Genomic DNA, 13,862 nt, shown 5'->3' with positions numbered 1-13,862 from the left:
GAGTAATTATTCATTGGCATCCAACCAAGCGCAGCCACACGGCTACAAAGAAAAGCTATACAGATTTCTCAGAAACTTCGTAGTCAAAGAAAAATTCGTCCTGGTGCGGGTCTCGAACCCAGGACCACCGTTTTATCGGAGCAGAAGCTCTACCAACAAAGCTAACTGAAACGCAAGATTATGGTAAGGCGAGAACTAATTGATCAATAAGTCGACGTGGAAACAGTGTTGGTCAAATGTTACGATCTAACGATGAAGTTTCTCAGAAAGCTGCTGTATATCCTTCATTTGTAGCCGTATGGGTGCGCTTGGGTGGATGACAATGAGTAATTACTTCCTTATTACAAATCTACTCCCCTAAATATCTGACCAGTCCAGGGCAAGGTCACGTGATTAACTACAACGACCACCGATGTCGTCATAAGAGTAACTCAATGCATGGTCGCGTATGTTACCCGTATTTTCCAGGTGGGACTGGACGAAGATGGAGACGAAGGAGAGGAAGAATTATTAGTGGACGGGGCAAGGAGATGGTATCCAGAGAATATGTGAGCCACAATGATCAATAGACGCGAATGCATTTCTGCAGCAGTTATGCTCAGAGTTCCTCGCGTGTATCTGCGGTTTACTTTCCCTCCTGACGGCGCCACAGCAGATATTTAAAATAGGAAATCATGTAGGAAAGTAGCCCATATGGATGCCCGTCTAGTGATGACACTCTATGAGCCACCGTCGATATCATGTACGCCATGCATATTCAGCCGTTGCTCTCATTTGACTCATGGTTCGGGACTGAATGGGCAAAGTGGAAATTGGCAAAAATAACTTGTGACTTGGAAATTAGTTTTACTGGATGCCATCCCTTGCGTCATTCAGATGTCGACATTGATATTAAAATTTGCTTTGATCAGAGCAAGTTAATAAAAACGAAAGTTTCACTCTCTGAGTTCATTTTCGAATTAATGCAAAAAACTGGTGTGCACAACTGCGAACTAATCGGTTTCGATTTTTTTTTTTCAGTTACTCTGTCATTCGGAAACAAGTAATTTCACGCAGGCTCGTGTTAATATTTGTGGTGAGGGTTTTTCTTTGTTTTTGTTTCATAGTCAATTACGTCCACGCAATTTGTTCAGATAAGCATCTGCATGTCTCCCGAAATAACTGCAAACATCAAATCCCGAGCCAAGAGCTGGAATTCTAACGAAAATGTTGAGAGGGTGAAAAATATATTCAGTGATTGCCGCAAAGGTCAGCCCTGCATTTGGCACGGCTCGCCCCATCAGGACAGAGCCAGCAGCCGCGGTAAAGCGGATAGCAACGGAAACATTGCTTAATGCAGTCGTCGTGCGTTATCAAGCAGCGAGAAGTAGGTACAAAAAAAAAAAGCTGGCCCAAAGAGCCGCCGCGGGGCCTGAACGCGAAGCATTCCACGTGCCGCGCATTCGAGGCCACACGACAGGCCTTGACGCTTTCCTGTGGTTGTACAACACTGCATACGACTGCCCAGAGGTGTCAACAGTCCGAAGAAAACACCTTGGCCGTCATGCAGAGAGGTAACACGCGGCCACTGAAGTTATACTGGATCCAAAGCGCACAGACGCGCTAAATTTTGGAATAGCATAGATAAACCAAGTGCAGTGCTGTGTACTGGCGACTTCGTTCGCCTGCGTTGTCCTACAGTCTCGTTTTGGGGTCTGCAGTGAGCTAGGCCAGCTCTGTGCCGTGTTAAACCTCGTCATACTGAATGACGCAGGGATGGCGCGCAGCGAGGCCTCCTTGAAGCAAGACCCGCTGTTCGGCGTCGACTCTCGTTGGAGCTGGATCACCGCGGGCTTCCTCGGCTGGGTCCTGTGCGGAATTCTGATGGGCCAACAGGCGGCAGGCGTCATCTTCTACGGGATCATCGAAGCCTTCGGTGTCACCAGGAAGCAGGCGTCGTGGCCGCTCGTGGTCAGCGGGAGCCTCATCGGCATAGGAGGTGCGTGCAGTACTTTTACAACTATATATGTGCATTAGCGTTTAGTTCTTTACGTGGCACACAAGCATATAAAAACTCTCTAAAGCCTATCTTCTAAAGCGCAGCGCAAAGAAAAATGGAAAAGTAAGGACAAGCGCTTTCACCGGTGTTCCCTTCGTTCATCCCTGCACGGGACGATCCCTTAGAGAACCTAAACTCCCAAACTATCCGAGGTAATAACCATGACAGCATTGCGTACACCCATCTGCATGAGTGTAATGCTTGTCTTGCGGTGAAAGGTGCAGGCATTAACCAAGCACAGGCATGAGCAAAAGTGGAGGGACCACGGAAGCAGCGGCAGAACTGTCCGTCGTCACCATATGACAGCCCGTGCCTGTTGTCGAGATTAACGCCCCTTGATATTGAAGGTAGCGACACTCTCGTCCACTTCCGCACTTTTCTCCTCGATTATCCTGGCCCGCCGGCTGTGCGCGCTGCGCACGGCACGCTTTCTTTCGTGTTTCGTTCTTCGATAAAGATATATAGAGCCTCTGCATTCTGATTTTCAGCAATCCTGTTTTCTTGCTCAGTTCATTTCTCGCTCCTCTCGGAAGCAAAGGTGTTCTCAAAAGATCTCGACACTGTTGTCCTGACGGAAAGCGTGCTGGATTGGTGGCTCGAAAGCGCCTTTACCAACGTAGCCAGGCTCCCGTTCATTATCCGCGGCTATGTCATCAGTTGTCGTGTGGTGTCGACGGTGGTGGTGGTGAAAAGCCTTTATTTAATGAAAGAGGTGAGGCTCTTTAAAGAGCCCCGCAATGGGTGGAGTCCTTATTCCGGGACCCCATTGGTCGAAGCCGCCAGCTTAGCCCTCTTGACCAAAGCCTTTTGGGACTGAAGGTCCGAACAGCCAAGCAGGGCCGCCTCCCAATCCTCTCTGGTAGGGTTGGGGTGGGGGGAGAGAGCTGAGTTGCGCTGGCAAGCCCAAACCATGTGGTAGGTATCAGCCACCTCCCCACAGTGTTTGCACCTGCCAGTGAACGCGGGATCGAAGTGTTTTAGTACTGCCGGGCACAGCATTGTGTTCGTGAATAATCGGAGTAGAACGCGTTCGTCTGCTTTCCCCAGTCCCTTTGCAGGGGCCGGGTAGAGGCGATACCTATCCTTGTAATAGGATGTGATAGCTTTGAAGGAGAGTAAGTAGCTACCTTCAGGTTCCAGGTGCTCAGGAGCCAATGGGAACGCCCGGTGAATGAGTGCTCGGGCCGCCGCGTCTGCAGCGCGCGGGCGCTGGATGGAAATGTACCCGCTCGTCTAAAAGCCGTAGCCGCGCCAATCCCTCACCTAACATCATTCCCAGCGCACACCAGGATTCGCTGCCTTCACAGCGCGATACGTGTTCCCGTGTTCAGGCTAATAAATCTGAGGACTGTACGTCGAAAGTTCTCGTACATACTTGCTGTTTCTGTGCCTCCTTCCAGCCCCCGGCATGGGATACCTGTGCCGGCGTTTCTCATGCCGGAGCGTGCTGCTCGTCTGCACTCCTCTCGGGGCCGCTTCTGTCTGCGTCTGCTTCCTCGCTGATGGCGTCCTCTTCCTCATTGCTGCTTTTGGTCTCATTCACGGTAAGCATACGTTGCGCCTTGTGCACATTTAGAGCGAAAAGCATAAATGGCAAAATTGGTTTTGAAAAGTAATTAAACCTCCTTACTAATTACTTTCCCAGAAATTCCACGAAAATAATTAAATTACATTTCACATTACTTCTCGCAAAAAGTAATGGCATTGCATTACAATTAATTCACAATAGTAATGAAAATTACACTACTTTTTTAGTTTCGGCGCATAAAATTTGCACATTGGTCATAGTTCCTACAAAATTTCCAGATTTCTTTGTTTGCACCACCACTGAGCTTCAAAGTGGGCGCAAGAAATTTTGCCCCTCTTGAAGAAAGTTAGGCGGGCGGGTGAGATTAAGAAGTTTGCGGGGTTATAGGGCGGCCACGGCATAGGACAGGGTTAATTGGAGAGACATGGGAGAGGCCTTTGTCCCGCAGTGGGCGTAGTCAGGATGATGATGAATTTTTCCCGATGATGTGTCTCGTGATTCGCTCTTACGCTTGGCAGTCACGTCCGCAGCTGAGCCGACCGCCGCTCTGCGTCGCTCGCTTTTGCACTTGTGGCACGTAATGCATCACTTGATTTACACTCGCCGAACTCTTGACACAATAAAGATGAACCAATTAAAGATAAACCGTGTCTAACTATGCTTAACAGAGCTTTCGCTCTGTATATCCTGGCTCAGCTGAGTTGAGCCACAGCCACTTTTTCCCAATATTTTCAGTGGAGGCCTACGCTAGTGCCATATTTCCTGTCATTTCGTTTTCATTTTTTTTTGGCGCCCAACGATTGGACATCCCTACCTCCGATTCTAAAAGCCCCGAATGATTTCTCCTGATTGCTATCAGATGAACTCACAGGTGGCCAGCCAATGGTACAGGAGCAAAAGAATGGTGGGCTCGGTGACTGCACCACAGCGCAGCCACCTAATCCACTTACCTTTGCGATGCAGACGACCGTCCTCGCATTTGCCAGCCTGCTGCTGCCGTCCCTGGCAGGCCTGTCTACGGGGGCGTCATCGGTGTGCGCACTGCCGTACACTGGGGATGAACCGGGCTCCTGCCATCTACCGCCCGACGAGTACTCGTTCCTACTGGATGTGCCGCCAGAAGAGCTGCACACACCGGAAATCACAGTACCATGGGTGGCCACATCGACATCAGCAACAATGCCAACATGTATAAAAGAGCTTCACCCGCTGACGCTGCTTCGTGGGCTCGGTGACTGCACCACAGCGCAGCCACCTAATCCGCTTACCTTTGCGATGCAGGTCAGTACATCGTATGCCCTCTTCGCTAAAAAATCCAGTAATTATATTTTGGTGCAGTTTCCGAGCCCGCACTGCTGTGTCGCCATTGCCGTTGAGTGTGCTCATGTAATTCATTCCTTGCTCATGCTATCAGGTGACGTTGAGACTAACCCTGGTCCTGAGGGAAACGCTGCTGTACTCGCTGAACTACAGAAGCTAAACGCGGGACAGACCCTGTTGATTACGGAAATACAGGGCCTCACAACACAGCTGAACACAACAGATCAAACCATAGCAAGCCTAGACAAACGAATGGCCGATCTCGAAGCGCATTACCAAACACTTCTTCACCTCAGAAACGATATTGAAATAATGCAGTCAACCACAATCAACCAAGCTAAAAAAATTGAAGAACTAGAAACACGCCTGGATGACGCGGAAAACCAATCACGTCGGAATAACCTCATTTTCTATGGCATCCCTGACCCTGCTAGCGCTGAAACGTGGGCTGAGTCAGAAAAACTAGTCATTGATGTTTGCCGCAATAATCTTGATATAACCTTGGAACCTAACGACATTGAAAGAGCGCATCGCCTCGGAAATCATTCAGCCGACCGAACTCGTCCCGCAATCGTAAAATTCCTATCTCATAAAACCAAAGACGCACTGTTATCAAATGGCCGTAAATTAAAAGACACAAACTACAGTATTGGAGAGGACTCTTCCCGCACCGTTCGACACGCGCGTAAACAGTTACTAGTGTTTGCCAAAACCAATTCTAACAAGTACTCCTTGCGCTTCAAAACCCTGCACATCGGCTCAAAACGCTATGTATTTGACGCATCATTCCAAACCGTTAAGGAAATCGCATAGCAATTGCCCCGTCACAAAACATTAACAAATCGTCGACCCGCTCCACCGCACAATGTTCTCTCGTTTTCGATAATATTCACTAACATCCGTAGTCTTCTTCCAAAGCGCGAACTCATATCAAACATCATGTCGTCATCCGGAAGCAACATACTAATACTAACAGAAACTTGGCTAAATAGTGACGTAACGGAGGCGGAAATTTTGGCCGATTTACCCAACTTCGAAGTATATCGAAACGATCGGAAAGGCAAACGGGGGGGGGGGCGGTGTTCTCGTTGCCATTCATCGAGGCATATCACGCTCTGTTGTTGACGTTGCATCCGACATTGAAGCCATATGGCTCATCTGTCGCACTCCCCCCGTAACGGTCCTGCTTGGCGTTTGCTACAGGCCCCCCCAGACTAGTACAGACTTCCCACGTCATCTGAACAACATCCTTCATAAACTTGTTTTCACATATCCAAATGCCCGTATTCTTCTTTTTGGTGATTTTAACTACCCGGATATTGATTGGCAGAACATAGCTAGTTCCACAATAACGTGTCATGCAGAGGCGAAGAACTTCATCGATGTCTGTTTAAATTTTAACCTCACTCAATTAATTTCCCAACCAACCCGTGTCTCACGAGAATCAGCAAACACACTCGACCTGATACTAACAAGCAGCCCCGAGAATGTATCATTCATCAGTTACCTTCCTGAAATCAGCGATCACAAAGTCATGCACGCTTTATTCTCATTTACCTCGACTCAAAAACAGACATCCGATAAAACGATAAACCTCTACGATAAGGGTAACTATAATGCAATAACTGAAGAACTTAACACCTTTTTTCCTGAATACGTGTCCGCATTTCACACTCGCTCAATTCATGAAAACTGGCTGATATTCAAGAACAAATTAAATCATCTCACTAATTGTTTCGTACCGCCAAACGAAACGACACGCCCGCCGCATGGGGAAAATACTTCGAGGCCGAAAAATCATACCTACTTTCTGTCCGTAACGCCAAGTACTCATTTTATCACAATGACTTACCAAACTTACTTATAAGAAACCCCAAGCAATTCTGGCAAGTTTTAAACCCAACACATCCTCCCGATATTAAACTGACGAATGATTCACATGAAGCAGTGACTGACCATGATTGCGCAGAAATATTTAACCATTCATTCACATCTGTGTTCACTACCGAACCCAGCGCACTTTCACAATTACCACCCTTTAACTTAGAAACCCCCATGCCGGCAGTCACGTTCGTCGAAGAAGGCATTTCATCCATAATTCGTAATATGAAACTTTCATCATCAGCTGGTATGGACCTGATTAATTCAAAACTATTGAAAAACGTGGAATCAATTTGTGCATCATATTTATGTCTCATTTTCTCACAGTCACTCTTCTCAGGAATTTTGCCTCTTGATTGGAAAACGGGGAAGGTCGTTCCAGTCTACAAATCAGATAACAGAGACTCGCCCTTGAATTACCGCCCCATTTCATTGACTAGTGTGCCTTGTAAAATCATGGAACATGTCATCTACTCACAAATCGTAAACTTCTTGGACCGAAACCATTTCTTTCACCTCTCACAACATGGGTTTCGTAAGGGCCTCTCTTGCGAAACCCAACTAGCGCTTTTCCTTCACGACTTGCACGCTAATCTAGACCGTAATATGCAGACAGACACCCTCTTTCTTGATTTCGCCAAAGCTTTTGACAAGGTTCCCTACCGCCGGCTATTACTAAAACTCTCAAAGCTGAACCTACCCCCTAATACTCTCAAATGGATTGAAGAATTCCTAACTAACCGTTCTCAGTCAGTCTATCTTAACGGCCATCTGTCTACATCTCTCCCGGTTACATCAGGGGTCCCACAAGGTTCTGTCCTCGGTCCCCTCCTATTCTTAATATATATTAACGACTTGCCCCTGCATGTTTCCTGTAGTATTCGAATTTTCACAGATGATTGTGTTATTTACCGCACCATTAATAACTGTCACGATCAATACACTCTTCAGACAGAGCTTAACAACGTACTAAATTGGTGTGATAACTGGCTAATGTCCCTCAATCCTACTAAATGTAAACTCATATCCTTCACTCGTCGTCACAATCCATATCTCTTTCATTATTCAATTTCTAACACACAGATTGAGCAAGTACAATCATATAAATATCTAGGAGTCACCCTCTCTTCTAATCTATCATGGCAGGTTCATATTGGTAACATCATTTCAGCATCAAACAAAACACTCGGTTTTCTAAAACGTCACCTTCGTCTTGCCCCACCAAATGTTAAATTGCTCGCGTATAAATCACTTATAAGACCCAAATTAGAATATGCATCCCCCATCTGGAGCCCACATCAAGCATATCTAATCACCGCATTGGAAGCTGTGCAGAATCGTGCTGCCCGATTCATTCATTCCTCATACTCATATGACGTCAGTGTCTCATCCTTGAAAGCTACATCCGGACTGCCACCCCTCTCTTTTCGTCGTCGCATTGCTAGCCTCACCCTTTATCACAAATTCTTTTATTCTCCTCTCAATCAAGCACCGTATATCGCCGCCGCATCACGCATATCTCACCGCACCAGTCATCCCCTTCAAGTTGCCCGCCCACTATCACGCACTACTACGTTTTCAGCTTCGTTATTTCTTCGAGCAGCCACGGACTGGAACGGCCTACCCCATGACATCGTCGCCATCGCTTCAACATCTGCTTTTCAAGAAAGCGTAACAGATCACCTTCAATGTTAAATTACCATCGCTGTTTGTTTTCCTCACTACAAATGTAATCCCACCCCTTATGTAACACCCCCTGAAATGGGGGCCTTTAAGGAATAAAACTGAACTGAACTGAACTGAACTGAAGAAGAAAAAGAATCGTGGCGAAAACATGGCACTGAAAACTGCCTTTTGCAAATTGATTTTTGCTTTTTTTCTGACTTTGTAAAGTTAACAAAAAAGCATGAAAATGAAATTGGCTTGTGCTGAAAGGCTACTTTTAGGTGGACGCCAATGAATTAAACATCGACGAATTACTGAGGTAGCGTTTCCTGTGGTTCCTTTCTTGAAGAATTCTCGTAATTCGATCAATAAAACTAATTTATCGCTGCTTTTTATTTTTCTCGAGGGATGATAGGAAGAATGCGAGTAAATAGGTTGATGTGAGTCCGAAGAGGAGAGAGAAAGAAAAACAAGGGCAGAAAGGCTAAAATGTGCATCCTCGACGACGTATTTTATGTCCAATACTGCTTGTTTTATGGAGTATGACAGGAGCCCATGGAAGAGAGAGGTTAGTCAGATGGTTCTGCAAAATCACAAACTGAACAAGGGAGGCAAAACCTCAGCGTGCTTGCCAATGTTTCGACAAGAGCACTTGTCTTCGTCTGGGCGTCAGACATAAGCTTTCGACTCAACCACACTTTGTCAAACTTCACCTCCGACCCCTTTTGCATTGTTGGTAAAAAAAATTTTCCTTTCGACGTGAATCGGACTTCAGTGATTGTTCCACTTCTTTAAACACCATTTGATAGTCGTTATGGTAAACGATCTCTGTAGAAAAAAAACACATTCACTTAAAAAGTGCATTTTTTAAACAAATCGCAGCACTGACGCTCCAAGTTATCACTGGAGTATCGACGTTACTGTGTTCTTCATGACACAAGCTGTTTATTTACTCAACATGCACTTGAATACAGCTTTGACGCGCTCAGGCTACAATCATGATTTCAGCAAGAAGCGTATTTCGTGGATTCTCCAACCTCAATGGAGAACAATTTATTTTAAATAAAGCACTACGAAAAAATACAAAAAATATTCAAATGTCAGCCAGCGAGCACAGGCCACCCCTTCTTCCTCCTTTTAAGAACTCCCTTTCCTCCTTTAGTTGGTGATGCTCTTATCGATATTTGCTGCTCAAAATGATAACTAAGAATTGAGTCAAGTAATAATTTACAAAGATTGTTAAGAACACGATCAACTGGACCGGCATTGATGTTCAGAGCGGGATAAGACATGGAGTCATTCGGTGCTGAAAAGATCATTCGAGGGCGGACACACCGCCCCGCCATCTTCTTGACAGCGTAGGCGGTGGTGAAAAACATTTATTTGGCTATATTTACAGAAAGGTGCACAGGGAGAGGCCCCCAGTGGGTCTCGCCCCTTACAATACAAGGTAAGGTCCCTCATTCCGGGACACCGTTGGTCTTGACTGCTGCGCAGGTGCGCCGAACCAGGGCCTGTTGGGCCGATAGTTCCTGGCAGCCGAGCAGGGCCGCCTCCCGGTAGTCCTCTCGGGTATAAGAAGGGGTGATGGGGAAAGAGGGGGGGGGGGGGGGGTAGAAAAGGATTTTGCCTGCATCCCGAAACCATGTGAAAGGTGTCGGTCAACTCCCCACAGAATGAGGATCGCCGTCAAAAGAAGGATCAAAGGGCTTGAGAACCGGCGGGCACAGCAGGGTATTTGTAAAGAGCCTAAGGAGAGTTCGTTTGCCAGCTTTACCCAAGCCTTTCACTTTTGACTGGGGTTGCACAAAGCTCAGAGAACCGTACGGTGCCTTTATTCTTGTATTTTGCTTCTGTTTGCATCCTTGCTTCCAGGTTTGGCAGTGTCCGGGGCGTACGTCGCAGTCAACGTCCTGGTATCGCAGCACTTCGACAAGCGGCGCATAACCGCCTGCGGCGTGATATTCACCCTAACCGGCTTTAACCTAGTGTACATTCCGCCACTCGCCGAGCTGCTGCGAGCAACGTACGGAATACGAGGAGGTCTCCTTTTGCTGGGTGGCATCATACTCAACTCCTCTCCCGCTGTCATCATCCTGCGCAGCCCCGTCTGGATGGAGCGACCAAACAGCTCCTCTTCCGTTAAGGACGCCCAGATCGCGAAGAAATCGGCAGCGACGGCAGGACTATCTCTTCTGGTCCCACATACCGTGCATGAAGAAAACGTGTCTGAAGAAGAAACAAGAACAAATCTGCAAAGCCTGTGGAAAGCGGTCGGTGCCAAAGGTCGGTCTCCGGAATCTCCTGACTTCCTGTAGGAGTACACAATATCCGAGGCCTGCAGATAGGGACAACCAAAGCTTCGTTCACACGTTGAAACCGTTTGCCACCGTACCGTTCGCAGTGAACGCTTTGTCGTTCTCGGTGGTGGTATTCGGACTCACAACGTTCCTCCTCTTGCACGTGGACTTGGCCACAGACCGAGGCGTACCGCCTGCGCGAGCGGTGCTCCTTCTGAACGCATTTGCAGCCGGAGACCTTGTTCTGAGGCCCCTGAGTGGAGTCGTAATCGACTCGGGAGTGCTGAGCCTCGATGTGGTCATGCTCCTGGGGTACATCCTCCAAGGCTGCGCGTTTGAGCTCTTCGTCTGGCTGGACAGCTTTCCCTTGATGCTGGCTTGTTCGACGCTCGTAGGCGTCAGTAACGGCAGTCGCATCTCGCTGCAAGCGCCGGCGCTCGCCAGAGACTTCGGGGTCGACTCGCTGCCGCTCATGATGGGAGGATTGGTGTTCTGCACTGGCCTTGTACATTTCACACGACCATTTTTGTTCGGTGCGTATACCTATATCTTTGATTCCAACTAATTCAAACTTTGCTATGTACTTTACAGCAATGTTAACGACAGATTAATATGCCATGACAAGCGGCCATGGCAATACAGCGTATGACAAAAAATAGAAAGCCCGGAGACTATAGGGAAGCGTACGACAGCAATATAAGCTGGAACATTCGGTGCTCTTCATCAGGCTGCAATTGTGGCACTTTGGTCACTGTTCTGAACTCAATTCTTGGTGGTGCAAAACGACATCGGGACAGTATGACGTTTTAAAAGAGCGCAAGAAAGTTCACGCCATTCTCGTCTTGCGAATAAATTTCCAAGAACCCAGCTATAAAGTAAGCACACGCTGAAAAGTTGGCATGGCAAGTGGTAATGATTCTTTATTTTCTTTTACAGGAAATTTTAATGATTTTTTATCGCATTTTGTCATTTTAAAGCGAGAGCATTAAAGTGCTGCCTTAGGGGATGTCTCGCAAAAACACCTCCGGGTTCTCTGTCACAATATTCCCTGGTTGGTCGGAAGAAGTCACAAGACCTTGCGACGTCATCATAACCTGCGCATCGGATTGTTAGCACACTGCCCACCACTGCAAAACCCAATGTAATTGCCACCTGCCCACCGCGGCGCTGCGCATGAGCCTTACGGGAGCTCTGGAAGAGCAAACTGGGTTTCGTATGCCCCACCGTTGGCTGTGTTCGAAACAGCCACCTGCCGGGGCAGTGGCGCATCGCTTAAGCGATGCGCCACTGCGCCACTGCGCCACTGCGCCACTGCGCCACACCGGCAATAGTGGTATGAGAACTCCCGGCGATCGATGATGCGATCTAAAGGGTCGTGACCTCGTCCACATCACCAAATAACCCGTGGACAAATCATAGGGCAGCACCAAATTAGAAAATCGAAGAATCATCAAAATTCGGAAGGACCCCCAAAATTTTGCAAGTTCGCCTACTCCAGAAAATAGATTCAGGTGGATTAGGATGATTAGTGGGTGGATTGATGTCATTTAGTGGGTCGGATTAGCATAACTCCATATGAAAATTCGATGAAGCCGCCACGGTGGCTCTAGTGGTTACGGCGCTCAGCTGCTGACCCGAAAGACGCGGGTTCGATCCCGGCCGCGGCAGTCGCATTTCGATGGCGGCGAAATTCTAGAGGTAATTCTAGGGGGCCCGTGTATTGTGCAATGTCAGTGCGCGTTAAAGAACCCCAGGTGGCCGAAATATCCCGAGCCTTCACTACGGCGTCGCTCATCGCCTGAGTCGCTTTGGGAGGTTAAACCCCATAAACCATATACGATAATTCAATGTAAGGTACTCCAACATTCTAGAAGGTGATGATTCACACATGCCATATAAGGGCAATAGAACCGGTTCCAATCGTAGTCTTGGCGAAAAAATTGCAAGAACAACATTAAGCACTCATTGCAGGCACCATATATCAGGCAACAAAGTCCTATCCCATTTTCTTTTTTAATAACGTTGTTAAAACCCCAAGTTTTTCTTTTCAAATTATTGCATCAATTAGGAAGAGTGAAAGGCTGCCATTACAAAAGACCCTTTGGTTTGTTAGCATCAATGTGAACACTTGAATCGAATCTTTAAGAACTGCTTTGTACCCAGTCCCAACCCTCATTTTGCCTGGAGAATGCGCCAAATTTACTTCGTTTGCAACGAGTGATGTTGACTCTCAGATTTTTTTTTTCAGGGTATTACAGAGATCTGCACGGCTCTTACGACGGGATTCTTCACGTGGTAGCTGGCTTAAACGCATCGCTCGTAGTCTTGTGGACGCTGAAGATTTTAGCGAGAAGACTACAGAGGTCGTCTTCAACAGCCCGGCTATGAAAAGGCGAATACATTTGTGGACCGTCGGCGTCATCTTAGAGATGTCATAGCATGTGCTGATGACTTCGCGCCTTTAATTTTTTTTTTACTATAAATCGGACAGACTTGGATTAAAAAAGTAGATTCTTGACCCACATAAACTGTTGCTGCTTAAAGACAACTAATTGCCATACGTTGTTATGAGCGTGGTTTGATAACAAATATGCCCGGTGGCTAGTGTCTGAAACATAATGGAAGTGAACATAGGCACAAGTGCTCGGAACGGGCAGGGACGCCTGTAGCTCTAGCAACCTTCATACAGAGGCAATGTTTGATTGACATATTACAGGATATAGGTTGCGAGCGAAATTACGGATAACAAACGCTTGTCAAGTTCCCAAATCAGTGGAGACAGCTGCTTAGAAAACTGAGTAGTTGCAGCAACACACTGATGTAAATAAAGCACTTTAACGGCGTTAACTTGAATATGTTCGTTTCAGCCGCGTAACCACGCATATCTGACCTGGAGGAATATCAGCAGTTCCGTTTTAGTGCGTCGCAACAAAACTTCTTCGTTAACCTGATATATAGCTTCTAGGCCTCATAAACTTAGCCCATGCATATCCCTACAGTCGAATACAACTCAAGAACGAAGCGGCTTTTCCCCGTGAAATGACTTCCTTCCAACCAATGGCGTCGGCAGATTCTCACTACCCTGATGGCGTGACAATGCAGGGAGCGGCGCCACAATGGAGATAGGTGT

General features: G+C 47.2%; 1 protein-coding gene and 1 pseudogene across 2 annotated transcripts; both read left to right on the top strand.

The window, feature by feature from the left end:
• Positions 1 to 1,746: 1,746 nt before the first annotated feature.
• LOC144097624 (monocarboxylate transporter 3-like) lies at positions 1,747 to 13,120 on the top strand (annotated as a pseudogene). Its single transcript, XR_013307087.1, has 4 exons — positions 1,747 to 1,978; positions 3,439 to 3,582; positions 10,308 to 11,265; positions 12,981 to 13,120. The product of XR_013307087.1 is annotated as a monocarboxylate transporter 3-like (transcript).
• Positions 4,523 to 5,699, top strand: LOC144097018 (uncharacterized). Its single transcript, XM_077629812.1, has one exon. The coding sequence runs from the start codon at positions 4,524 to 4,526 to the stop codon at positions 5,697 to 5,699; it is 1,176 nt and encodes a 391-aa protein (XP_077485938.1). The 5' UTR covers position 4,523.
• Positions 13,121 to 13,862: the final 742 nt, after the last annotated feature.

Source organism: Amblyomma americanum, chromosome 7 (assembly GCF_052857255.1).
Source record: "Amblyomma americanum isolate KBUSLIRL-KWMA chromosome 7, ASM5285725v1, whole genome shotgun sequence".
NCBI lineage: Eukaryota > Metazoa > Arthropoda > Arachnida > Ixodida > Ixodidae > Amblyomma > Amblyomma americanum.
Note: the sequence above shows the minus strand (reverse complement) of the source record. Positions and strands in the feature narration are given on the sequence as shown.

What these genes read in the sequence shown, in the direction of transcription:
- LOC144097018 (XM_077629812.1), top strand. Translation starts at nt 4,524, where the DNA reads ATGCAGACGACCGTCCTCGCATTTGCCAGCCTGCTGCTGCCGTCCCTG.